The following is a 24,548-nucleotide window of genomic DNA, read 5'->3' as shown; positions in this document are numbered from 1 at the left end:
CCAGACCGGCGCGCCGTACCTGAGGTTGTACTCGTTCCGGCGCTCTATCGCAGCATGGTGGTCGTCAACTTCAGAGGCCATCAGAGATTTCAGTCTTTCTGCTTTTTCCAGGTCTGACCGCAGCTTCTCTTTCTCTCTGGCCACTTGGTCGACTCGCTCCCTACGGCAAGCACAGCCATCCCGGATTAGCGCTTCTTTCCCAGCTCCCCCAGACTCAAAGAAGTTGCACACAAGAGGCTCGTCACAGAGCAGAGCAGCTTGGAAGGGTCTCTAAGGGGTGCTTCATCATCAGTTGTATTTGGTCATTAGCTGTGAACTTGCACATGTAGCTCCTCTTAGACCTGCCTTGATATCCCCATACGTCTCACTGCTTGAGCGTTCAGCGTGTGAACTCCCTCAGCTGCTGTCTAGCCCCCACTATTGCAGGGCTATGCCATTTTGCCAGGCCACCTTCTGCCCCATTTACTTGTTCTTATCATTTTATTACCTTTGCCACCATTTTATTACCTTTGCCACTTTATTCTTACACTACATCCGATCTGTTTTTAATCACAAGCTCATAAGATTTGCCATGTGGGACAGCTTTCTTAACGGAAACTTGGGAACAAACTCCGCAGACTGAACGTAAAAAGGTATTTAGACATGGAGGCCTGAACAGCACGAAGCCTCATCTCGTAGCCATGCAAGTGAAATGGGCAGCTTGCAAGCACGATGACAAGCAGATAACAGGACATGTGCAGTCTTAATAACTAGCAAGAGTCATCTCCAGTACGGCGTCGAGGTGGAGGCTCAGGCTGACAAACATCCAAAGGTGGTATTCAAAGGAACGCAGCACAAACCGGACACGCTAACAGCTGGAGCTTGTACGCGTGGCATACAGGTGCAACAGTTAAACAAGAGGTTAAACAATACAAAACCGAAGAGACTGCGCTTAGAGAACTGGTTAAATGTCTGTACAGGGGAGCTATGACCCAATTCCGCGGACACGGGCTGTTGGCAGGGAGATACTGCTATGCACTCTTAGGTCCCCTGCACACAGCATAGTTTCCCATCTACAACACACTGTGGATTAAAAAAAAAAAATCCTGCATGGCAAGTCCAGTGCAAAGTCAAACCACGTGTCTGGGTACGGCTGAGGTTAGTTGCAAAGACACAAGATCAGACAGATTTAGGAGCAGACAGCGATGGCCAGGAGGGTTGCAGCTACTCACAGTGGAAAAGCCCTACCAAGAAGAGGCCTCCAAAGTAAACAGGAATCTTGTACACCTTAAGGGTTGGCTCAAAAGCCTTTCCACCGAATCTTAAAAGTCTCTCCTGGGACCTCTTACAAAAGAGCACAAATGAAAAAAGGAGATGCATGGCATTTTTGTAGCTCACACACCCCTCTGTCACATGGCAAAACCTCCGTAATACTAGAGCAAGAAACCATTTAGCATTCAAGGTACTGCTTGTCAAATTGCACCAGCCTCAGTCGTAACAGATTTGCGTTCCTCGGCCATTAATGACCATTTCCAGACTGGAGAACAGGGCTGGAAACAGCCTGCTGCTTTGATTTGTTTTTGTAGGCATATTTTCCTGTGATAGTTGGCTTTATTCTGGTGTTTTAACTGTGCAAAACGAAATAATGAAGAGTTCACAGTTTCTGACCAAGAAAAAAAAATCAAAAGCTAGACTTCCTGTGAAACCGCAGCGCTGTGTCTGCTGCCTGCTTTGAGACGCATTACGAATTGCGATTAATCAGTTGCTACTTAAGCTCCTGCTTGGCAAAACGTCCAAGAGGGCGGTGGGGAAGTGGTGGAGACGGGAACCCTGACAACTTACAGCAAGTGTCTTATCTCCGTTTTGAAGCTCGCCAGCGCTGCTTGATAGATCCCATTCTTGGTTATCAGAAGCTCATTTTCCAGAGCCAGCGTCAGTTCTGTCAAGTTGACCTTCCCATCCAAGCTGAAATCCAAAGCCTGTAAAACAACGAGTCCTTGGAACGAGCAACCTTTACCTCTCTGCAGAGCCTGAAGGCATTTATATCTAAAATGACAGAATAAGCTGAGGAGGCTCCAAAAAGATCTGTGCTTGCTGACAAATCTGCTACGAACAGCTTTTGGGCCATTGCACAGGCACAGCCCCTCTGCTGCCTTCCCACATCAAAGAGCTGCTGCCAGCTCTGAAGATGGAAAATAGCATGACTGTACCATAAGGTTAACAGGGAATAAAGGCTATGCCTGATTAAAAGTATTAATTCTATAGTGGGCTTAACTACTCCGGCCTTTTAAAATACTCAGATGGTGCAAGGAGGTGATTGAAAGTGATTATGTTAAACAAAAGCAAGTCTTGTAATACAGACAATACAGAAGTCTTACAGGAGATATTTCATAGAAAAGATCTCACCACCTTTAGGAAAAAAAGCTTATTTTAGCGACTGTGATGGTAATTTCCTTCAAAGCCTAACTCAGCATGAGCACAAAACACCACAGTCAAGCTAGTGGTATAACCGAAGGGCTCCACGCGCTCAAGCGCACGCTGCGTAAAACACGCACTAACGGTAAAGCAGGCAGAGCAGCAACTAGAGCAACCAAACAACAGATAAGTCAGAGGCACACCGTGCGAGTCTGGTGAAAATAAGCCTGGGTTCTCAAACCTCACTGCATGAGCCTGAACGACGAGTGTGTTTTAGCGCCCGAGAGCAATGATAGAGTTTTGGATCAAGTGTTTACGGCAACCTTAATGTCCAAAATCCACACGGACATTAAGTGCCGAGAAAAATGCGTCATCACCATTGCTGGTATCCTGGAGAAGTTCCAAGAACAGACACATTAAGTGGTCTTTTAGCCTGTCCACAGCTTCTAGCGAGGCAGACGGGGAAGGGGGTCACTTCAGATATCGGCACACCCCATTTGCAGCATTACCCTCTTACTCTGTGTAATAACACACTAATTACTGGGCAGGTTTTCCAAGTCCTGTCCCCCACTTCAGCACAGGCAATAATTCAGGTCAGCCCCGTGCTAAAAGCTTTGCAGGTGCAGCTATCGAGCAAGCTGAAGGAATTAGGTTGCTTTCGACAGATATAGGTGACCTCTGCAAGCTACGCTGCAAGGCACATTAAATTTTATCATCAACTTTTAGCTCTCTGGGATGCATCATCATTTCCATAACAACTGGAAATTCCCAAGAACAGCTACACTCCCACTGGGAATTTTAGGGGGGGGGGAACCCAAACCCAATTCCAAACTGCAATCCAGAATGCCACAGTAAAACAGCCAACCCAACGGGACAGGCAGGAGCCGCCGGGCTACCTTCAGGATCTCGTGGCTGTTCTCGACGCCCTCCTCGTGCCAGGTGTCCAGGATCCCCTCCACGCAGGCGTAGCCCATGCCGTCGTCCAGGCTGGAGAAGACGCGGAAGCCGATGGTGCTGGTCATCGCCGACGGCGTGGTCGTACGCCTCCCGCTCTCATCGAAGGACTGCCGAGAGAAGAGGGGAGAGGATGCGACCGGGCGCAGGCAGGACCGGGTGTCTGACTACCCGGGGACGAGGCGAGCTTTGAAATGCGTTTCCCTAGCAGTGCTCCAGAGATTAAGGATTAAGGTCTGCTTTTCCTCACAGCTGGGCAGAGAGCTGTCAGGAGGACCGCTACTGACCTTGGGACACTGCAGTGTAACCCGGCGCTTAGGATTTAAAATAAATCCAAGGAGGAGCAGCTTCAGAGCTGTCCTCGATGCTGCTGGAGTGTTTTCCCCTGCGTAACGACCAGTGCAAACCACTTTGGTTTTCAAAGCATTGCCTCCCCGGGCAGGGTGCTGGGAGCGCACGTTCGCTTTCGTCACAGCCCTTCGCTTCCAGGCAGAGATGGGCAGCAATCCTCAAACTCTGGAGTAAAATATTAAAGATAGCATGGGACATGCACGCCCACAGCCTTCACGCCTCGGGCCACCACTCTGCCCGCTGCATGCAACGATTTGCACTATTTTTCCACGGAACCCGGCATTCCAGATGAGCTCCCGGCACATCTCCCGCATGCCACGAGCGCCCGGCGTGCAGCTGCCTGCCCTCGCCGGGAGCAGTCCTGCCCGTGATGCCGACAGGACCTCGGGATTTACACCCCTCCTTCCCTTTCCCTGGATTAGCTCCCGGGGCCCCAGCTCAGCTGGAGAACCGCTGGCCAAACGAGAGCGCAGCTTCCTCCCGGCGACGCTGCACGGCCGGGGACTTTCCCGTTTTAACAAAACGCTTCTGGCGTTTCGAAAGGGGAACTTTGGCGAGGGGAAGTCCGGCGCCGCTCATCCGGCCTCCCCCGCGGTGAGGGGCCCGCGTCTGCGGCGTGCATCGGAGCGCCCTTCCCGTCTGCCGCAGCGCACGCGAAGCCAGCTGCCACGGTCCCTAAGAGCCCGCAGCACCGCCGGCCACCAGCTGCTGAGATGACACCTTTCCTTCGAGGAAAAAAAAAGGGAACGCTGGCGGAGAGGCTGCTTTTAACCAGTAAAGGACCTAAATCTAAAGCAGATGGGACATCCTGAGCGCCAGCAGATGTACGGCAGGGTTTGGGCGGGAGGCTGACTGTACTCCGAAACATTTGGACCTGACTCAGTGTCCTTTAACCAGCAGACTAGCTTCACTCCTCAAGGAGCTGTAAGAGTGATTTTTTTAATACTAGCACGACATGGCAGAGTTGAGATAGGGATGAACAAAATCCCTTGGAAGACTTCAGTTGTCACCCATTGCTAAAAGCTTATTCAGTCTGTTCGTGTCTCCGTTATCTCATCTCTCACCCTCACGAGACCTACGAGTCTGCTCAACGCTTCTCCAGAGCGTTGGTTCCTCGCAGCCCCTCACCTGCATGGAGAGGTGCCTCTTAAGCTGTCTATATGGAGTCGATGCAGAGGGTGTAAGTGACTTCCCATTTTTAAATAAGCCGTAGAAGAAGTCTTCCACGCTCATGGTGCCGTCTTGCTCCAGGTTATGGAACACCTCTTCAAGCACCTGGAAGCAGCAGGGGATTAAAATCACATCTGTTACAGCCAAATAAAAACCACTGCAGTATAACAATTAGGCACAGCAGGCAAGGCTTGATTCCCTAGATCTTTATAAAAAAAAGGAGGAAAAAAAGGAGTAAAGCAAACAGACCATAAGAATTACCGCAGATACTGCACCATCACAACACCAGGAGAGCAATCATCTACAGATGATGCTATCATATAGCATCATCAATATATAGGTAGAGAAAACTGCAGAGCCACATACACTGCCAAAACCCTGCCTGCCTGGGAGGGCACGTAAGCTCCCAGCTATCTTAGAGCAGTTCTGCCTCACAAGGCAGCGTGAAATAACCCGTTTCACTCTGCTCTCCAGACCAGGTGGCCTCAGGAATTCGGTGCTGGTCAGTGTGAGAAAGCGCTAAAACCACAGCAGTTTGTGAAGCTGCCGAACAAAGCAGTAAGTCACCACTAGGTTACAATAAATGTGCTTTAGACTTCAGGGCAGTCTGCCTTTTTTTCTTTAATTAAGGAAGAACCAAGCTTATTAGGATGAGAGACATTAAAATTAATCCCTTCCTATTCCTTTGCCTTCAGTTTCTATTTTTTTCCATTTTCAGATTCCCCTTGTAATATCCTGAAAACGTTTTGTTGCAAATGCTGCAAAGGAATACCCACTCAGAAACAAAATTCATGAAGAAAATCATTAAAAAATGTTATTTTAGGATGTAAAACTTTTTTTTTTTAATAAAACTGAATACTAAATTGACAAGAGAACATTTTATTAAAAAAAGCAATTTACTCATGGACTTTTTCTGCATCACAGCAATAGCCCTCAGGCCTTTGCAAACAAAGTCAAAAGCAACCATCTACGAATATTTTACTAAATACCTACTTCCTAACTAGAACATTCCTGGGATTAAGGAGACACGCCGAGAATCCGTGATACGTTTTTAAACAAAAGTTTACTCAGGAGAGGACACTTGCCCATTACAGTGCCAGTAAGGCCGGTAACTGCCTTTTATGAGAGCAGTATCATGCATTTGATGGTTTGAAACCCATAAACTCATTGGAAAACCATGAACTGGAGCTGAAACCTGCTTTCTAAATAGTGGAAGTTCTGCCAGTCAGCACTTTCTTTTTAGGCTTATGCGCGACAGCATGATAAATTTTGCCAGGGTGCATAAAATCCAGGAGCAGGTACTGATGCTGGTGGGACTCTGGGCAGCCCCGGCCACCCTCACCCCGGCGTCAAGCCCCCAGGGCCGCTCACCTCCGCGTCCACGTTTTGGAGGCCGTACTGCTCGCAGATGGAGACGAGCTTTTTCCTGTGCAAGTGGCCGTCCCTGGCGACGCCGAGGTGCTCGCAGACCTCCCGCAGCTTCTCCTCCACCCAGTCGGGTGCCGACACCGCGGCGCTCTGCGAGGCCGTCAGGTCATCCGGGTTCCAGAAGCGCAGCTGGCCTGAAACACCAACCGCCCTGGTTTAACGGATTCATTAGCAATTATCAGTGCAAAAGCAACCACGAGGTGAGCTGGGGGTTTCGTGAGCTGCACAGGAGCTACGTCCTTGGTGCTTTTGGCCAGGTCTTGGCCCTCAGAAGCCTTGTGCACTGGAGCATGTTGTCCAGAGGTGTGTGGAGTCTCTATCCTTGGAGATATTCAAACCTCATCTGGACACGCAACTTGCTCTAGGTGACCCTGCTTGAGCAGGGGTTTGGACTAGACGATCTCCAGAGGTCCCTGCCAACCTCAACCATTCTGTGATTCTTTTTGCCTTACCCCATCCAGCACAGAGCACAGTTGTAATTTTGGGGTACAGCAATAAGTGTCAGCTGGGCAATGCTACCAGACTAGCGAAAGGAGCAGATGGAGGACAGCATCTAACCTGGATGCTCCATCACCCAGCCAGACAACGCCTCCATCCCAAGCTTGGAGAAGGCTGCAGCCAACCCACAGCCCCAAGGGGCTCCGGAGACACAGCTGGAAGCCGGAGCCCGGCGTTCGCTGGGATCAAGGGACAGGACAGAGCAAGCTGTGTGTCAGCACGGATCAGCTTTCGATTATCCGCAGGAGCCGATCTCAGGCAGCCGCTCAAGTTCTCATCCTCAGCACAAGCTTTGCCCCCAGACCAGGCTGCCCGCAGCACCTGCGCGCTTTGAGTGCAAACAGCAGCGTGTGTTTTGCTCTAAGTACTTCCAAACAACTCTGGGGGAAAAAAGCCATCAGATGAACACGTTTCCTCTACCCCCAGCAAATACCTTGAGGGCAATCTTATCCAGCTGGAAGCACTTACAGACCCATTAGCTACGAAACACTCAGAGCCTTCGCAGCTGCTTGGCCACCCCCTTTTATCCTCTACCTCGCCCAAGAGGCTGGTAAAGCAGCATTTGGAATTAAAAAAATGGATCCCCTTGGAGGCAGGAGGGGTTGGATAGCGACTGAAATATGGAAAAAGGTCTTGAAGCAATTAAGTCCCAGAGCCTGTTCCTAAGGGCGCTGCCACGCGCAGCTTCGCCCGCCTTCGGTTGCGTTGAGCCCCTGCGCGGGCTAATTTGGGGGTCTCTCCCTCGAGCACCCCTGCGCGAACCAGCCCCATGCAGCAAGTCTTTAGCCGTCTCCCAAACCGGAGCAGGACCGTGCTCGGTCCCCCGCACCCTCCCGGCACCCAGGAGCCCGGCCGTGCTCCCCTTGCAGGAAAAGCAGGGAACGAACGATTAAATCGCGCTGACATCTAGTGACCACCGCGCTCCACTACATCCAGCAGCATCCACCACCCAGCTCAGCCCCCAAAGCAAGGGGGGCCCTGTCCTGGCTACGCTCTGGGGCCAAGCGGCTCTGCCGAGGTCTCCCAAACCGTGGGAAGCACGTGGAGAAGTGGCATGAGCCCCTCCGGAGCCTTCAGCCCGGCCACGCAGGGGCCGGGGAGACACGGGGGCGCAGGCAGCTTCGTTCCTGCCTGTTTTCCTTTCCAGCAGAGGCAGCACCTTCCCTCACCCCTGCCCTACGCATCCTGCAGCGCTGTGCCGATTTTGACAGCGGCTGGAGCTAACTGGGGATGAGGCAGGCTAGAAACCAGGAGAAGGGGAGCTAAGGAGGGCTGTGGCTGCCGGGAAGCGCTGAGACACGGGATGGCCCAGCTGCTGCTCTGCCCAGTGCTCGCCAGCCACGAAGCCTCCACGCTTGTGGACCATCTCAATAATTCCCTTTGGTTATTTGCTTTCCAGCTGCGCAGATGAAACAAATGCAGGTGCTTGCTCTTACCCTCTGCCTCGTATTCCTCACTGTCCTGCGTCTTCCAGTGCTGAGGAGAAAACAAAAGATTCCCAAGTTATTATTATTCCGAGGCATCACCCACATGAAAGAGACTCCACAATCAACATCAAACGAGCTCCAGGATTCAGGCGATGCCGCGAGGCTTTCATCTCCGTGGTCCCCGCGGGCCAAGCTGTCAGCCCAAGGCTTTTTGATGATGCCTGCTTGCGGCACGCAAGGTGTTTCGGCGCGGATGCACCCCAGCTATCACAAAAGACTCCCAAATCCTAACAAAGGACACGCAGGAGGTACGGTGGCAGATCAGAGCAGCGTCCGGGAGGTCAGCGGGGAGAGGGGAAGGGAGGGGGTTTGCCGTTTTTAAGCCTTCCAAGCAAGCCATCCCACGTGTCTCACCCTGCCGGGGTGGCAGGGAGGGCGAGGAAGCATGGGAGATCCCATACTGCATATGCACACTACCCATCTCGGATGGGTTTGGGTTAATCTTTTCCTTATAGGCAGCATCAGCCTTATTTTCCCAGCGCAGAACAACGACACGGAGCCCGCGTGGCCCTGGTAGGAACTGGTGGAAGACGCTAGCCTGTGAACTGGGCCACTTTCCTGCTGGGACACAAGCACAGCACGCGCTTCAGGTCTCCAGCGTGCACAGCACAGGCAGTTTGAGCGTCAGGGCGGCTTTACCACGCGCTTGTCCGACCCAATTAAAGCAGCACGGGTTCGCCCACGCGAGGCGTTAGGAAGCAAGGGCTGCAGCTCCCAACGGCCCTGCAAGCGATGCGGTGCCCCGTGCAGCAGGTCCCGGGTGAGGAGCCCTTGGTATCAAACCCAGCATCCAGGGCACCTGGGATCACGCATCAGCGGTGCGTAATTACGCTGCAATGAACCCGCTCACGCGAGCACGATCAGGACATCTGCTCCCAGAGCATGTATGATCCGGGGAAATGAAGCTTCCCCCGCTTTATGCTTCCCATTTCGACAGGGGGGGCACCCATCTGCCTGCGCTTGGCTAAGCCCACTCCAAAAAGCCTTCTCCAGCCCCGGCCAGGACCGAGCCAGGCTCTCCGCTGAGCTAGGCAGCGGAGAGAAACCACCTTCTTTGCTGGTTTTAAACCATCCTGCTTCTCCACAGCGATATCACATCAGCTCATGCAGCCCGAGGAGCGGGGCAAGAGCCCCAGCCCGGAGGGAGGGAGGAAGGACGAGGGAGAAGAGGGCAGCAATCCCCCTGGGCAGGCGCCCACCGCGCTGCACGGCTCCTGGGCTTGGAAAAGCCATTGCACACGCCACCGGCTGGGAGCCGCTCGCAGGTTTATTTAGCCTACATCACTCGAATGATTTACCGCGCACCACGCGGCAGTCTGCAGTCTGGGCCACCCTCGTGCCGGCGGACGGTATTTACTCAACACCCGATGCCCAGCAACAGCGACTGCTATTTCGGCAGCAGCACGGGCAGATGTTCCTTCCCCGCAGCTCGGAGCGGATACTTAGACGTGCACGTGACCGATGGGTTTCGACTCAAAGTCACCCAGGACATAAAGGGGCTCTAAATCATCATATAAAAGTTCAATACGTCTCATTCAGATTACGGCGAAAAGCCATTAATCTGCAGCGTTGCCAGGGAAACTGGATTAGGTCATTGGAGGATTTTTTTTTTTTTTTTTTTTAGCTCTGCTGCTTGCTTCTGTTTCACCATCTCCTGGACCACAAAGTGGCAGCGCCTGTGCCCCTGCTTCCGGGGGGGGACTGCAGCCGAAGAGGGGACTCCGACCGCTCTCCCAGCACGGATTCAGGCAGAAATGGGGGAAATGAAGGGAGCAAGAGCCCAGATTTCCCCTGCCACGGGCAGGAGTGGCAAGGAGTTGCCCAAGCCAGGAGTTGCATGCAGATGTGATCCTGGCCGAGCAGCGGGGCACCCCACTGGGGACAACGGCACATAAGGGACCACATCCCTACGTACGGTCCTCGTTCATCCCCCTCGCGTGCTTCCCAGGCAGCGGGCACTCTTCAACTGAGGAGCAAGCGCCTCTTTAAAACATAACCCGTGTGCGAGCACGTGAAGGCCAGCAGCTCAGGAGCAGGGCTGGAGCTTGCAGCTCCAGTAGATGTTCTGGGCAAAGCCAAGAACATATATAAATACCGCACCGAGCGCTGCGTATCTGGGCCCGGACAAGCGCTGCTCTTGCAATTCTGCACCATCGAGGTGCCGCGGCGAGCGGATCCCCAGCTTGCCGATGAGCCAGCAGGGAAGCTCAACACACCAAGGCAGCAGGTGCCACCAAATCATCACCCGCGGAAGCAAAGCAAGCAGCCCGCGTCCCGATTCGTACGCATCCGTGCAGCGCTTGCAAGCGGGGCCGCTGACCTGCCTTGGGGTCTTTGCAGATAAGCAGCGTGGGTTTTTTTTTTTTGGGGGGGGGGGGTTAAATGCAACTAGGCCACTTAGCTCTGGAAGCTCTCGCTCCAAGGACTTGCTTAGGGGGGGAAAAAAAAAGCCAAGAATAACCACAGCACACGGCACCGTCATAAATCCAAACGAGCAGAAGAGGCTGAATAGCACGCGGGCACCCGCCGGCTCCCGCGGCGGACGCTCGGCCCGGCGCCTTTGTGCTCCAGCTGGACGCGGGGCACGAGGCAGGGATTTGGGGAACGCATTATGCGGGCAGACACGCGCCGCGCCGGCCCGAGCGGCAGATGGCCGGGGCTTTCAATGCTCGCCGCCTCCCGGCTCCGAGCCGGGGCGAGCATCTGCAGCCTGCGCCGCTCGCTCGCCGCGGCCTCGGCAACCTCTCCCACCCGGCCATCTGCTCCAGCAAGACGGACCTTTGTTCGCCACCAGAATATATTGCTAATTAAAATGACGGTCAGGAGCGCACACTGGGCCTCTTCTGTTTTGCACATGGCTAGGTGATCCCTCGCGCTGACGTTTACGGCTCCGATTTTTTTTTTTCCTCCCTCCCTGCACATTTGCAGAAAGATCGGTGTGCTCATCTAAGCAGCCAGAACAAAGACCCCTAAAAGACGGCAAATCCCTGCAATACAGCCAGCAAGTTATTTTCAGCTGTAAAGCAGCGCAGCTGAGTCCCAGCAGAGTTGCATCAACGCACGCAGCTTCGCGGGGAGGCAGCACTCCAGCAAGCGATTACGTACTGCTCCTGATCTCCCGAGACACTTGGGCTTTGGGACCCTCGCGGTCGCGCTTTGAAGACTTCAAGACAAAGACTTTCAGCCTCACCCTCCTGGAAGGGTTTACAGGAATAAAAAGCTTTTAGTAGCATTAAACTCGGCTCGGTCGCGGTGCCAGCCACAGGCTGGGAAGCTCCGACCACCACCGGTTTCCACCTCCCATCTCCAGGTGCTTTCACAGTGGCAGCATCGCTTGTGCCACATCCATAAAGCTGCCGGTCGTTCCCGTTTCGCCTCCCGCTAGCTCGTGTTTTTAGTAACCTCAGACCCATCCGGCCGGGAGGGAGCCAGGAGCCTTGCGCTTGCAGCAGGGTCAGCACCGAATTGGGACCCGGCTGCTTGCGCCTCTTCCAGCTCGGTCTCGGAAGCCTGCAGGGATGGAGGCTGCGGAGCCTCCCCGGGCATCCGATCCTCCGGAGAGCCGGGCGCTCCCTGGCTCTGCAACACGAGCCGAGGCCTGAGCCCTGCTAATTGGCACAGGCTGCAAGCAAGCACCAGTTAAGCCGGTGCCCCAGTTCCCAGCGGCTGGCAAACGCCCGGAGCTGGGGAGAGACCGGCCGAGCGGAGCCAGCGACGTGTTTGTGCGCGCAGCAGGACAAAACTGGGAAAAAGCCATCGTTACGTTGAGCCCGGGAGCGTCGCTGCCGTAGGAGCCTCTGCCTGGCATTTCAGCCGGACGTGCTTTCCCGTGCGCCGGGAGGCTCTGGCTCGCGGGACCCATAGCAGCGCGGATAAAGACGGAAGGGGGAGGATTTTGCAAATCCCTCCAGGTTTCGCTCAGGTTGCGATAGCGTTAACCATCCCGTCCACCCGGGGAGGCGCCTCCGGGAGAACGACGGAGCCGATAGGAAACGCAATACAGTTAACCACCAATTTAGCTAATTGCCTGACCCTGCGACCGGACTAACCTCTTACCCCCACTTGACAGCTACAGAAGGAATTAAATTTGAGCAGCCTCTTCCCACCAAGGCATCGCTCCCCCGGGGGTCGGGCAGGTTAACACGGACCCCAGGTCAGGGCGGCGCACGGGGCCGGCGCCAGGAGCCGGATTAGCATCCCCAGGGCCGGGCGCAGCCTTGCCAGGAGCAGGAGCACCCGGAAAACAAGCCGGCCCTGGTGGCAAGTCCCTCCTTAGTGCCGGCGGTTAAAGCTCGGCTTCGTTTAGACAACGCTTGGGATGGGAAACCTGGGAACCCGGAGCAAGGCTCTGCTGCGGGCGAGGTGGAGCCCAAGCCGCTCAAAGGCATGTGGGAAAAGGGGAGGGAAAAGGCACGTTACGGACCGTATCGCTGCTCACACCGCCCGCTATTGAGGCTGCGAGCCAGCATCAGCCCCCGCGCGTGCCGACGTGTCCCGCCGGCTCGGGAGAGCATCCGCGCATGCCGAGGACATGCTCCGTCTGCTCGCGGCCCCCGCTTGGCTAGACGCGGAGGCGGGATGGCAGCCGCCGCCGCTAATCACGGGCTGGCGGCGCTGGTGCTCAGGCACCCGGGGCAGGACGAGGAGGAGGAGGAGGAAGAGGTGCTGGCAGAGGAGACCGCAGCCTTGATGGCCGGGAGGCAAGAAGACACCGTGGGGGGGAGAAAAAAAAAAAGCGAAGTTTGCGGATGACGCCCTGAGGCGAGACCTCCAAACCCGTCCGTCCGCCCGCCCGCCCCGCGCTCCCGCTCACCTCCTCGCGGCCGCCGGTGCCGACGTGCGGAGGCCGGGCTCCCTCGCTCGGCGGCGGCGGCGCGATGACGGTCACCTCGGCGAAGCCCCCCGCGGGCGCCGGGCACTCGGGCAGCGAGCGCCGGCCGTAGCGCTTGCCGCCTTTGATGAACTTGGGCTGCGCCTCCGGCGAGGAACCTGCGGAGGCGAGAACAGAGCGCGTGGGTGACGCCGGGCCCAAATTAGCCGGGGATGCAATTAGAGGAGAGGCGCCGCGCCGCGCTTGCTTTCGCCGTTTGCCAACCTTACCGTCAAAAAAACCCCCCCAGGACTCGATATTCTTTATTCTTTTGCTGCTTGCAGCGCACCGAGGCAGCGGCGGCTTTTAAAAGTTTTATTTGCAGAGCGCTCTGCTGCAAAATAAACGCAAGAGCGCACCGCTAATAAGGACGGGGGAAGCTGTTCAGTCCCGGGGGCTGCAGCCCCCCCGCCCCAACGCCCTCCTGGATAATATTCCTTCAGATATGGAAGGAGGCTTCAAGCTTGTTAGAGAGGGAAAAAAAATATCCTGCAACTTAGCTATGCAATGAATTATAAAATACACAGGCCGAGGAGCGCTTTTGATCCATCCGTCCGCGCCGCGGCTCCGGGGAGCAAACGCGGCGCCTGTGTTTGAGCGGGATCCGCCGCGGCTGGGACTCGCGCAGGGAAGCCGGGCGACGGAGCGCGCTGATGGGGAGACCGCGGCGGGGCGGGCTGGCGGAGGAAAAGCCCCCAGCGCAAAAGCGAACCTCGTCGCTCCCACGAAAGCCGGCCCCACGGCGAACCATCGCCGCCGAGCGGCTCCCTCGGGAACGCTAACGTTTGCGGCTCCTCACTCGCCCGTTTATTTTCTCCCTCCCGTGCACAAGAGGGTTGCGGGGGTTTTATTTTTTTAGCAGAGGAAAAAAATCATTTCCCAAAGTCAAGGATGCACCTCCGCCGCCGTCCATCTTTGCAAAGATTTCAGGGAAAATTAGTAATAATGGAGTTATTGCTAAAATACTTGCAGATTTCCAAATGCTCACGTGTTTCCAAGCCAATTCACCCCGACGGCTCATACGTTTAAGAAGCAGAGCTGCGAAAAAATCAGGTTATAGGCGGAAAACACAGGTGCCTTTGTGCCGTGCCATTGTGCCAGCCGGCGAGGCGGAAGCGGGAGGGTTTCTTTGCCACTTTTGTTTTCGAGCGCGTAGAGGCCGGCAAGCGATACGCCGCCCCGCGCCGCGTCCACGTGCGCCCCCGCGCCCACGTGCTCGCTTCCGCGCCGCAAGCGAAACCCTTCCGCAGCCCGGGGACCGCGGCCCCCCCCCCCCCCACGAGGCCGGGGGGGAGCAGAGGGGTCACGCTCGGACCCCGGCTCGCAACGGGGGGTCTGTCCCCGCCGCGGGAAACGACGATGCTTTCAGAGCTTGCAGCGCTATTTCTCGCTTGCGCCTGTCCAAATATCAAAGAAACCCTGAAAACGCCAAAAAAAAAAGCACAGAGGGAGCAGCTGGTGCTCCCAGGGTGCGGAAAACTCCCTGGGAAGCTGAGCCAAGTTTCTCGTCCCCAGCCACAACCCATCAGGAAGGCTGGGAAAAAGCTTCTTAAACGCAGGTTTCCAGCGGCGCGCAAGGAAACGGGAGGGAAACGTCCAAGTCGAGGTGCCAGGCGATACAGGCGCACGGTCCACCGGACGCCGGGAAGCACAGGTCTCCGCACCGCGGCAGGACGGCTCCTCTTGGGACCTGGCACTGCCCTTCGCAAGCAGCTGCTTCCCACAGGCTCCAGCTATTGCGCTGCTAACCCGAAACCCAGGAAGGGGAGGAGGGAAAAAATGAAAAAAAAAAAGAGGGAAAAAAAATAGGTCGAAGCCTCCCTGCTTTCGGCAGCCCTTGGGCTCCGCGAGGCGCACGCTTCGGAGCCGGCATCTAATTAGACACCGGGGTCTCCTCTCCTCTTCCAGCCCTGACCAAGGTGGGAATGAGCCGGCAGCTCATCCCAGCCCATGTCCTGCGGGAAAAACCCGCGCTGCAGGGAAGCCACCCGCTTCCCAGCTCCCCCCGCCGCCGCCGTCCTCTTCAGCCGCTCGGGCTCCACGGTTAAGGATTTGCACTCGATTTTCCACCTTTCTGCGCTAGATAAGTTGTTTCTAAATCCCGCTCTGCCCTGCGGAGCCAGGGACGGGCTGATCCTCGCCTTCCCGCGCGGAGGATCGCCCCCGTCGGCGGCAGGCAGCGTTTTCCCGCACCGAGCATCGGAAGCCGTCGCGTGCCCAAAACCCCCGTTTTCGGGGTGGGTGTTTCGGGGAGATCAGGGGGCCGACACGGATGTCGCGGTCCCTGCAGCCGCCTGCCCGACGGAGGCATCCCGCCGCCCCGGGATCACCCCGGCATCAACGCGGGCAATTGCATCTCCGGGGCTCTGGGTGTTTTGCAGCCTTTTTGGGGTGGAAAGTTGCCGTTTGCCGGCCGACTTCATTAGCAAGCGCGGGATGGTTTTGAGTTCGCCGAATGAGGCCAGATGACTCCGAAACGGGCCGCCCCCCCCCGCCCCCCGCAGCCTCCCCCAGCAGTGCCGAGCGGAGATTTACGCTCCGGCTCCCCGGCTAAGCCGGTTCCCCTCGGGGCCCCGGCGCCCCCGGGAGAGGCAGGATTACGGGATTTACATACAGGTGCGACGGCAGCTCCGGGCTCCAGCTGGAGCCGCGGGGGCTCAGCCCTGGCCCCGGCCACCCCGGGGCTCCCGGCGCTGCCCCCTCCGCCGGGGACGCCCCAGCGACCCGCCGGCTAGTTTTGGCCTAGGAAAGTCTTAAAAAAAACCCCCAAGTCCTGCTTTAAAAGCAGGTTGAAACAAAGGAAGGAGCAAACAGGGCTGAAGGTTCGCAGCAGTCAGCCGGTGTCGGGTGCCCGTCTCCGGGGAGACGCACGGACACCTCGGAGAAGCTTCCTACGGAATTGAGGTCACCCTGCTCATTGCAATCACAAGGAAGCAGAAAGGGCATTTAAAGCTTCCCCCCCCCCCCCCCCCCAGCTCCAGTCAATGGGAGCAGCATTCCCATTCCCAGCAGCTGCCGTGCTGGGGGCCTCGCAGCATCTCTCCGGACAGGCACGGCTGGCTCTAGGGGACGAAGGAGTCACACGGCCAAGGGACTCGCGGTGGCTTGGGCAGACGAGCAGCCCGGAGCTGCCGCAGCGGCACCGGGGTTGCGTCACCCTGGCGCCAGCCTCTGCCTCCGAGCGCCTGCAGCCTGAACCAAGGACACGAGCGGAGAGCAAGGACACATCAGCCCCATCCCCGGCCGGGAAAACGAGCCGCAGCAGCGCTAGAGCAGCTGGAGATGCTGGAGATGGCCTGCAGCATCCCTGGCCTCCAGAAGCAGTGTTAGACAGCCAAAGACCCCGTCCCAGCCATGGTGCATCTCCAGCATCTCAAACAGTGCCAGATGCCTACACGCGGGACACCCAAATCTCTCCCTACGTGACTGCCCAAGTCCCAGGCCAACGTTGCACCTAAGCACGACCTTCCCCTGCGTCCCCCCCCAAACTGCTCAGCAGGTCACAAGCTTTCCAGCGCGGCACTCCGGGAAGCCTACGTGCTGCAGGACCTCCTGCATGCCCCACATCCCCCGAGATGGGCCTTCCAGAGTAGCACATGCCTCTCCAGGCATTTCCATCATGGGGACAGGGTATAAATATCTAACAGCTCAGAAGATGCAGCTGCACCAGGCTCCAGCACCAACCACAACTCCACCGTCGCCCTGTGTCCAAACATCATCTCACCCAGGAGAAACACCCATCTTGGCACCCAGGTCAGTTTTTCCGAGCAAAAATTGTTCTCGTTACCTGGTTCTTGGAAGGGCTCTTCATTTGACAGGGTCCTGGATAAGATGAGGATAAGTGCTTCTTTGAATTGGTCAAAGTGGACCTGGGGGAAGAGCAAAGAAAGGAGATCAACCGGTGCGGATAATTAAACATCGGGCAGATAACCCAGCACCGAGACAGGCAAAGCAAATTACTCGTTCGACCAGATGCGGGGCACTGAGCGAAGACGCTGCAAGCGCCGGGGACCTCGGCGAGGGGCACAACGCACCTCGGCTCACCCAGCGCACGGGGCTGGAGAACCCACCACGTGCAATGCGCTGACATGGCATCACAGAATTATCACCGAATGACCCAAAGCCACCGCTTTAACCCATTGAGGCAACACTTCCATCGAGCGAGCAGCCAAACTAACGCCTTGGGCGCCCCAGAGAGCATCTCCGTTGCTCCGGCAGAAGAGAAGTCCCCACGCCGAGCTATGGGCTGGCCCCGGCACCATGGGAAGCTGCTGGCCTCCCCGGTGGAGATGCTCCAGCTCGTGGCAGGTCCGGCCGGCACCCTTCGCCACGTGCATCTTCCTGGAAAGCCTCTTCCGGCCCCACCACCACGAGGCGGGGGCTACGGCGCCGCTGCAGCCGCCCGGGGGCACGCGAGCAATGCCAAGCTCGCAGGCGGCGCGCCGGGAAAATCCCGGGACAGCTGGGGAAGCCACCCGACACGGCTCGGCAGCGAGGCAGAGCCGGCTCCCGCGATCCCTCTTGCAGCTAAATAAGTCTTCGGAGAATTTTTAGCATTGAACAAAGTTAGGAAAAAAAAACGACGACGAAAATCGCCTTGCTGCCAGCAGCTGCTTGCACAAACACGCCGAGCAGGAGGGCAGAGCAGAGCCAGCGGCGCCGGTTCGGAGCGCCAGCAGCGTATAAGCAGCTCGGGGCAGGGAGCGACTTGTGTTTTGCGAGAAGCATTAAGGAAGGGGATGCGGCGAGGCCACGGATGCCGCGTGCTCCCTCCGCCAGGCTCCGAAACCAGGCTCCTGCAAGGGGGGGGCCTCGAGCGGCAACCGCAGCACTTGCTGCAAAACAAGGGCCTAAAAACCGAGGGGGATTTGGGGGAGCGTGGCAGCACGCGTGCATCCACCTCCTCCCTTTCCACCACCTTGTCCCGGTGGCGATGCCGCCGCCAAAACCTCACCTCCGTCCCCGGCTGCGGGCGGCCGAAGGGGACAGGCGGTGGCCAAGGGCGGCGCATCTCGGACCTCGCGCTGGTGCTTCCAGCGCCGATAAAGCCCGATTAACGCCGTGCCCCTGCGGCTGCTAATTAACGGTGCTCCGACACCGTCTGCACCCAGCACCTGCGGCCCGGCGGCTATCCGCAGTGGCCCGAGGAAGCAGCCCTGCTGCTGGAATGCCGGGAATTATTTCAGGCATCGCCTCCGTGCAAAATCGTGTGCGAGAAAGGTATGCGGGGCCGGGCCGGCTCCGCTGCAGGCGCTGGAGAGCCGCGCCGAATTAGAGATAGCGCGTGCCGGCTAATCCCCGGAGCGCCGGGCGAGGAGGGAGAGGGGCCGCGCACGCCGGTGCGACAGCAAAGCCTGGAGCCCCTCCGGGCTGCCGCTCCGTGGGCAAAACGGTCCCTCGCGGGGCTCCATCCCCAGGATGCTCCGTCGGGGGCTGCCATCCGAGAGGTCGGAGATCTCCGTCCGGCTCCACTAGGAGCTGCAGGCGGGCGAGGAAGAGGACGCTTTGCTCGGCGAGGGAATTGCTTTGCCGTAGGAAACCCGCGGCTCGGCGAGGAACTCGAGCCTCGGCTCGCCCGCTCCCTCTTCCGATTTTAACGAGCGGTTATTGCGTTTCAGGGGCCACCCCGGAGAGAGCAGCCAGCCGCAGGGGCGCTCCGGTTTCAGGCCGATGGGAACGGCGTAACGCGAGACGGCCCAGCAGCGCAGGGACATTCGCGCCGGGCGGCTTGCGCTCACGCGTTTCAGGCTGGGAAGATACAGCCACAGCTTCTCCCTGCTCACCACCGCTGCGGGAAGGGGCGGTTTTCCCGGCTCTCCGCGCTTCCCGAGCCCGCGGCCAGCTCCCACGGTTTGCTGCAGAGGGAGGAAGGTGACGAGAGGCCGCGGTGGAGATGATCAGAGCCACGTCCGAAGCCGCCAGCCCCGGCGGCGATGGAGATGCAAGGCTGCACGGCTCAGCCCTGCGGGTGACGGGCGCTTCTGCAGGATCTCGTACGCAAAGACCTTGCCACCCCACGAAAGAAACCAAAAAAAGGGTGTATGCAGGGAAAATCACATTAAGCTGTAGCTTAAGCAATAGCAAAAGTGAAACCAAGCGCTTTCGTTTGCAGGAGAAGCTGACCAAGATCTCTAGGAAAAAGGGCAGATCCCCCGGATGTTTTCACGTTTGCTCCATAGAGTTTGAGGCGAAGGGTGGGAGAAAACCGCAGCGACGGGTCTGCGCAAGGCATCGCCGATGATTTAAAGCGACTGCAGCCGCACGCGGGCACCGGGCGACAGGGATAAAGCCGGCTGCGCCGCTAGCAGCTGCTGGAGCCCGGCAGCATCCCCTGCTCCAGGGCGACGCGAGCGCGTTGAGGTAGGCGTCAGCCCCGCTGGTTTAACTGGGGGCGTTTAAGCCAGCGCCAGTCCCAGGCTTGGGCTTCCCCGTGGGAAGGTTTCCCTGGGCAGCACCTATTCCAGGGCCACGCTGCTCTCGGCTGGGAGCAGCCCAATCCAGCCCCCCGCGTCCCGGCCTTACCCTGCCTAGGAGATTGCCGCGGAGCAGGGTCTGCTGCAGCGCCGGGGCCACCTCCTCGAGGTGCAGCACGTGGCAGAGGTCGGCGAGCTCCTCCCGCCCCAGGGAGCCGGTGCCCGTGCCGTCGAAGCTGTCGAAGAGCTCCTTGAGGCGTGCTTCGTACTGGTCCTGCTCCGCTTCGTCCATCCCATCGCCTGCCGCGCTCGCCTGCGGGGAGAGAGGCGGCCGGCGAGCGCCGGATGAGGAGCTGCGGGGGGGGAAAGGGCTCCCCCGCGCCGCCGCCGATTCCCAGGTGTTTCGGGCGCTGCTGCGGCTGCGTTAGCGAGGAGAAAAACAACCTTCCAGCTGAGGCTCGGCGGCGGCACGGAGCCAACGGGGCTGAGCTTAGCGGGGAGGACGGCAAATCCCCAACCGCTGCCTCTGCACCCCCCCCCCCCCGCAGACAGCCCGGGCCGTAGGGACGCACCATGCACGCACGCGCTCCCCCCCGCGCTGCAAAACCCTACTTGCACGAAAACGCATCCCCGTGCCGAAGCCGCTCCTGCATTTCTGCCGTCCTAGGGAGCAGAGCGCCCGCCTCGCGCCCCGACCCCGACCCAACACCCGGCTCCCGGGCTGCAGCCAGCCTGCAGGAGCTTCGCCCCGGCCTTCGGCACGGCGCGGGCACCGCGAACCAGCAACGCCATGCGGATGCAGCGCCAGGAGGACACATCCGTGCCGGTCACCGCCTGGGCCAGCGCTGCAGCCAGCACGGCTTTTTGGGTGCGAGGGGCCAGCTCTGGGCTCCGCATTTTGCAAGGGTGCTGCAGCGCCGTGCACGGCACCAGCCTGGCCCTGCGTGGGAGCTGAGCCCGGCACGGGCGCCCCAGCCGGCGGAAACGCGCCTCCCGGACCAGGCGAGCAAACCCCAGGCGCTTGCCCCAGCGCTTCTCCCTCCCTCCCTCCCAAGGCAGCAAGTTTTTGCATCTGTTATCCAGCTGGGAGCTACTGACCGAATCCATCGCTAATCCTACTCCCCAGGCCCAGGTGTTTTTGGAAGCAGGGGGTGAAATTTCCTATCCACGGGCAGCAGCGCCGAGGCTTCGGCACCCTCTCGTTAAACCCGCTCGTGGAGTTTCCCCTCCTGGCTGGGGCCGCCGAGCGACGCAGTCGGGGCACAACCACAAAGCCGCCTTTGTGCGCGCGGGGGACACGCTGCCACCACCGCCGCCACCTCACCGGGCTCCCGGCCCCGCGGCCACCGCTTCGAGGAGCCACCGCAGCGCTCGGATGCGGGGTGGGATGCACCGGAGCCGCATCCCCCAGCAGAGCCACGGCCAAGCGCCTTACCCGGACGCCTGGGCCCGTCCTGATTTTATTACCCCAACGCCTGCCCCCCCCCCTTCCCAAAGCAGCCTCGGGGAAACCCTGCTCTTCCAGAGCACCGCGTGCCGCTAAATTAGCTCCAGGGCACGCTCGGCAGCAGGGGCTTTAATCGGAAAATGCTGCTCCGAGAACGTGGCTTGATAATTAGGTTTGGGGAGTCTCGGGGGAAGCCCCCGCCGCGGCGGATGGGCCGCGTCCTTGAGGCTGGTTTGCACCGTGCGGGAGCTCAGCACCGCTAACCGGCCGGACCCTGATGGCTTTTCACCCTCTGCCGCAGCCCTGCGGGGGCCAGGACGGTGGCACCGAGTGACTCGACGCCGTGCCGGGGCCGCAGCGCCACGCTGGCGCCTCCCCGCTGCTCCCTCCCACACCGCAGAGTCACCACGGCTCCCCCCGGAGCCTGGCATGGCTTTAGCCAAACACCCACACCTGCCGCGGGAACAGGGGTGCTGGGCATCCGAGTGCACCCCGGGGCGCCCGAAACCTCGGGCACCCCCCGGCAAGAGTCCCCTTCTTGGGCTGGCAGCCCCAGGTCCCGAGCCTGTAAGAAAGCCGATGCCAAACCCCGCCGTTTCCCAGGTGTTCCCAAGCCTCCGAGCTTCAGGTTCAGCCGCCTCCAGCCCCCGTAGACCTTTCCAGAGCCAACCCCGCTTCCCTGGCGCAGCCCCAAACTTGCCCTGGGAATGCCGGCAAGAAAGCAGGGAGCAGCAGCCGGGCAGGACACGGAGGTGCTGCAGGGGGAGCAGAGCCTCCCGCCGCCGCCACGGGCCGACGGGCCCCGAAATGGCTTGGGAGGCGGCAGCGGGCATCGCTGGAGTGGCGAGGGACAACCTGAACTCAGCAGGCTCCAGCCTCCGCGGCATCGCTCGCCGGCTAGCGGAGACCAAGGGAGACATCCCTGCACTGCCCTGGAGAGGGATTCCACCCCTCCAGAAAGGGCCCTTTCCAAGGAAACTGCACATGGAAGCATGCAACAAGCTTAACGTCGCAAAAGCCACCTGCAAACGTCCCTGGAGAAAACAGGTTTAGGAAAACTACTGGGAATTATAACCCCCCTGCATTTATTTCAGGCCAGGCTCTCTGCTCTCCCTAGGGCAGCTCTGGGGAAGCCAAGCCCTCAGCTGCGTGGATGACGAGAAGAGGAAGTTTTCACTAGCATTTCTTTCCTTCCTTTAAGCCTACCCCCTCCGGAGGCTGGATAACCCTCGCAGCATGCCAGGTGGAGGCCCGCAATGACTAAATTCTAAGCTAAATTTAACTCAAAGAGCACAGGCTTAAGTGGTAATTACCACTTAGTGCCTTGAATCGATACCAGCCTTCAAGCTGCAGCCCATCGCTGATGAAGATGCAGGTTACGTGCTCAACAAGCAGCATGACCAAGCAAAAACAACGCAGTCAGCGCTGTGCTTTTTTGCGCCAATACGTAAAACACAAGCAGCACGTTTGCCACTTTTTAGTGGAAGAAGCTTTCCAGTAATGCCTTTGGGAGCGAGGCTCTGCCCGGATCCCACCCGTCCCGGCTGCACTACTCTGAAAACGCTTCTCCAGGGTACAGCGCTGCAGGATACGTTTTTGTATTTATAAATCAGCTGTCCTCAAACAAGTAATTGCTTTCAAGGAAGGGCACTGATGCCGTTTTCACCACCGTTCGCTATTGCCTCAACGTGGACGAGCACCCGGCAATCAGGAGCGTGCAAGTGCCTAGGAGAGCCGTAACGTGGGGCCGCTTCTGAAGCGGGAACGCCGGCTCCCCGCCACGTACCTGCTTTGCACCATTCCTCCCGTGCCAAGGAGCAAGGCCGTGCCGGGTTAAAGCGGCCTGCTGCCCTTCTCCCCACGCTGCCGTGACAGCCCGGATGACGCATGAACACGGCCGGCCAGCGAGCCCGGGGACCCTGGCTTTGAACACCAGGTTTTACTGCAAGGTGCACAGCAGCCACCAAAACAAGAGGCCGCTGCCAGGGTTGTCTCATCTGCCTCGTTATCACCTCTCCTTAATGAAATGGCTCATACATCCTGGCTGCATCGGAGCTGACACGATTTGCCACTTGCTCCCAACGCGTTGCCCGTTTCCGAGTCATTTCTGCCCTAAACCTGCGCCGCTTCTCACCCCGCAGCTGGCCCAGCCGCTCCGAAACGGGCCGAGAAAGGGCATTAACCAGCCGCCGCTCGGCAGCGGAGGAGCCGAGGCGAGACGGTGCACAAAGCGCCACCAACGCATGTAAATACAGCTTCAGACGGCAGAGCCGTGTTTTGAACACGCGCGACACCGCGGTATTTGCATTGCAAGGGGCCCTTGGGAGAAGGAACAAAGCGCCCGCAGCTGCCGCCGGGGCCCCCGGCGCCGTGAACGCGGCACCTGCGCGAAGCGGAGCAAGGAGCCAGCGCATCCCGCGCCCGCGCATCCCGCCGGCCCCGGCCCCGCGGCCGCTGAATCACCGCGGCGGCGCCGCGCAGCCGCTCTCGCTGCGGGGTCGGCGCGTCCACGCAAACCCACGCGGGACCCGGGGGCTCCCCACCCCCCGCTCCCCGGCACGTCTCCGGCCTGCCCGGACGCTCCGGAGCCGCGTTTTCCCACGGGCGGCGGACGCGCCCGCTGCCGCTGCGCCCGGTGCCCCCAGCGACGCCTTCTGCGGCTTTAAGTGCGCCCAGGCCGAGCCGGAGCAGAATTGGCCCCCCCCAACCCCCCCGCTATGTTTTTTTTGCTGCTTTAAAGCCTTTCTCTCATGACGGGCCCTGAGGGAGACGGATGAGTCATTTTTTTTTTAAGGAAAGGGGTTGCGAGGAGCCCCAGGGAGGAAGGACGGGCCCGACCGCGGCCACCGGCCCGTGCGCACTGCCGGGGACGGCGGGGCCTTTGCAAGGACTTGCCCGCCCCCCCCCCCCCACCGGGCACCAGCGCGCCCCCTTTGCACCCACCGCCCCCCCCAACGCGCACCTCCCCCAAAGCACCCACCTGCCCCCCCCCCAGCGCGCCCACCGGCCCCAGGGCACCCGGTCCCCAAAACACCCCCTCCAATGCACCCCACTTCCCCCCCCCCCACAAAAAAAACCCAGCGTCCCCCCCGCCCCCGCGGTCGGGGCGGCCGCTCGCCGCTGCCACCGGGAAGGGGCGGGCTGCGCCCCGGAACCACCCGCGGAGGAGGGGCCGCGGCCGCCAGGACCGGAGCCGGGACCGGGGCTGCCTCCCGCGGGGCCCGGTACCCCCCGCCGCCCCGGGGTGCCCCCCCTCCCTTCCCCTCCCCGCGGTGCTCGGCGCTGCGCCCCGTGTTGCTCCCGGCACCAGACGGGGCGGCCCCGCCGGTCCCCCCCACCGCGGGCTGCGCGGGGCTCACCGGGCGCGGGGCTCGGCGCGGCTCCCGGTGCGCGGCGCGGTGCAGAGCGGAGCCTCCCGGTGCGGAGCGGAGCGGAGCGGCCGGGCGCGGCTCGCGGGGGAGGCGCCCGGTTCAAATGCGGCCGCGTTTATTGGGCGGCGGCGGGGGCGGCCCCGGCGGCGGGGCGGCCCCGGGGCG

The 24,548-nt window shown here is 59.4% G+C and overlaps 1 protein-coding gene across 1 annotated transcript in view; it reads right to left on the bottom strand.

The window, feature by feature from the left end:
• The window catches only part of NIN (ninein), a 53,709-nt gene extending 29,247 nt beyond the window's left edge, over window positions 1-24,462 (bottom strand). Inside the window, exons 1-10 of the mRNA XM_067295183.1 lie at window positions 24,372-24,462; window positions 19,675-19,878; window positions 16,940-17,021; window positions 13,096-13,271; window positions 8,232-8,271; window positions 6,241-6,431; window positions 4,828-4,974; window positions 3,291-3,458; window positions 1,822-1,958; window positions 20-160 (exon numbers count right to left, since the gene is read on the bottom strand). Of these exons, the coding sequence (XP_067151284.1) occupies window positions 20-160; window positions 1,822-1,958; window positions 3,291-3,458; window positions 4,828-4,974; window positions 6,241-6,431; window positions 8,232-8,271; window positions 13,096-13,271; window positions 16,940-17,021; window positions 19,675-19,857 (1,265 nt within the window). The 5' untranslated portion in view covers window positions 19,858-19,878; window positions 24,372-24,462. The remainder of the gene's footprint in view (window positions 1-19; window positions 161-1,821; window positions 1,959-3,290; window positions 3,459-4,827; window positions 4,975-6,240; window positions 6,432-8,231; window positions 8,272-13,095; window positions 13,272-16,939; window positions 17,022-19,674; window positions 19,879-24,371) is intronic.
• Between the last annotated feature and the right edge of the window lie 86 nt (window positions 24,463-24,548).

Source organism: Apteryx mantelli, chromosome 4 (genome assembly GCF_036417845.1).
Source record: "Apteryx mantelli isolate bAptMan1 chromosome 4, bAptMan1.hap1, whole genome shotgun sequence".
NCBI lineage: Eukaryota > Metazoa > Chordata > Aves > Apterygiformes > Apterygidae > Apteryx > Apteryx mantelli.
This window is presented reverse-complemented; position numbering and strand designations above follow the sequence as displayed.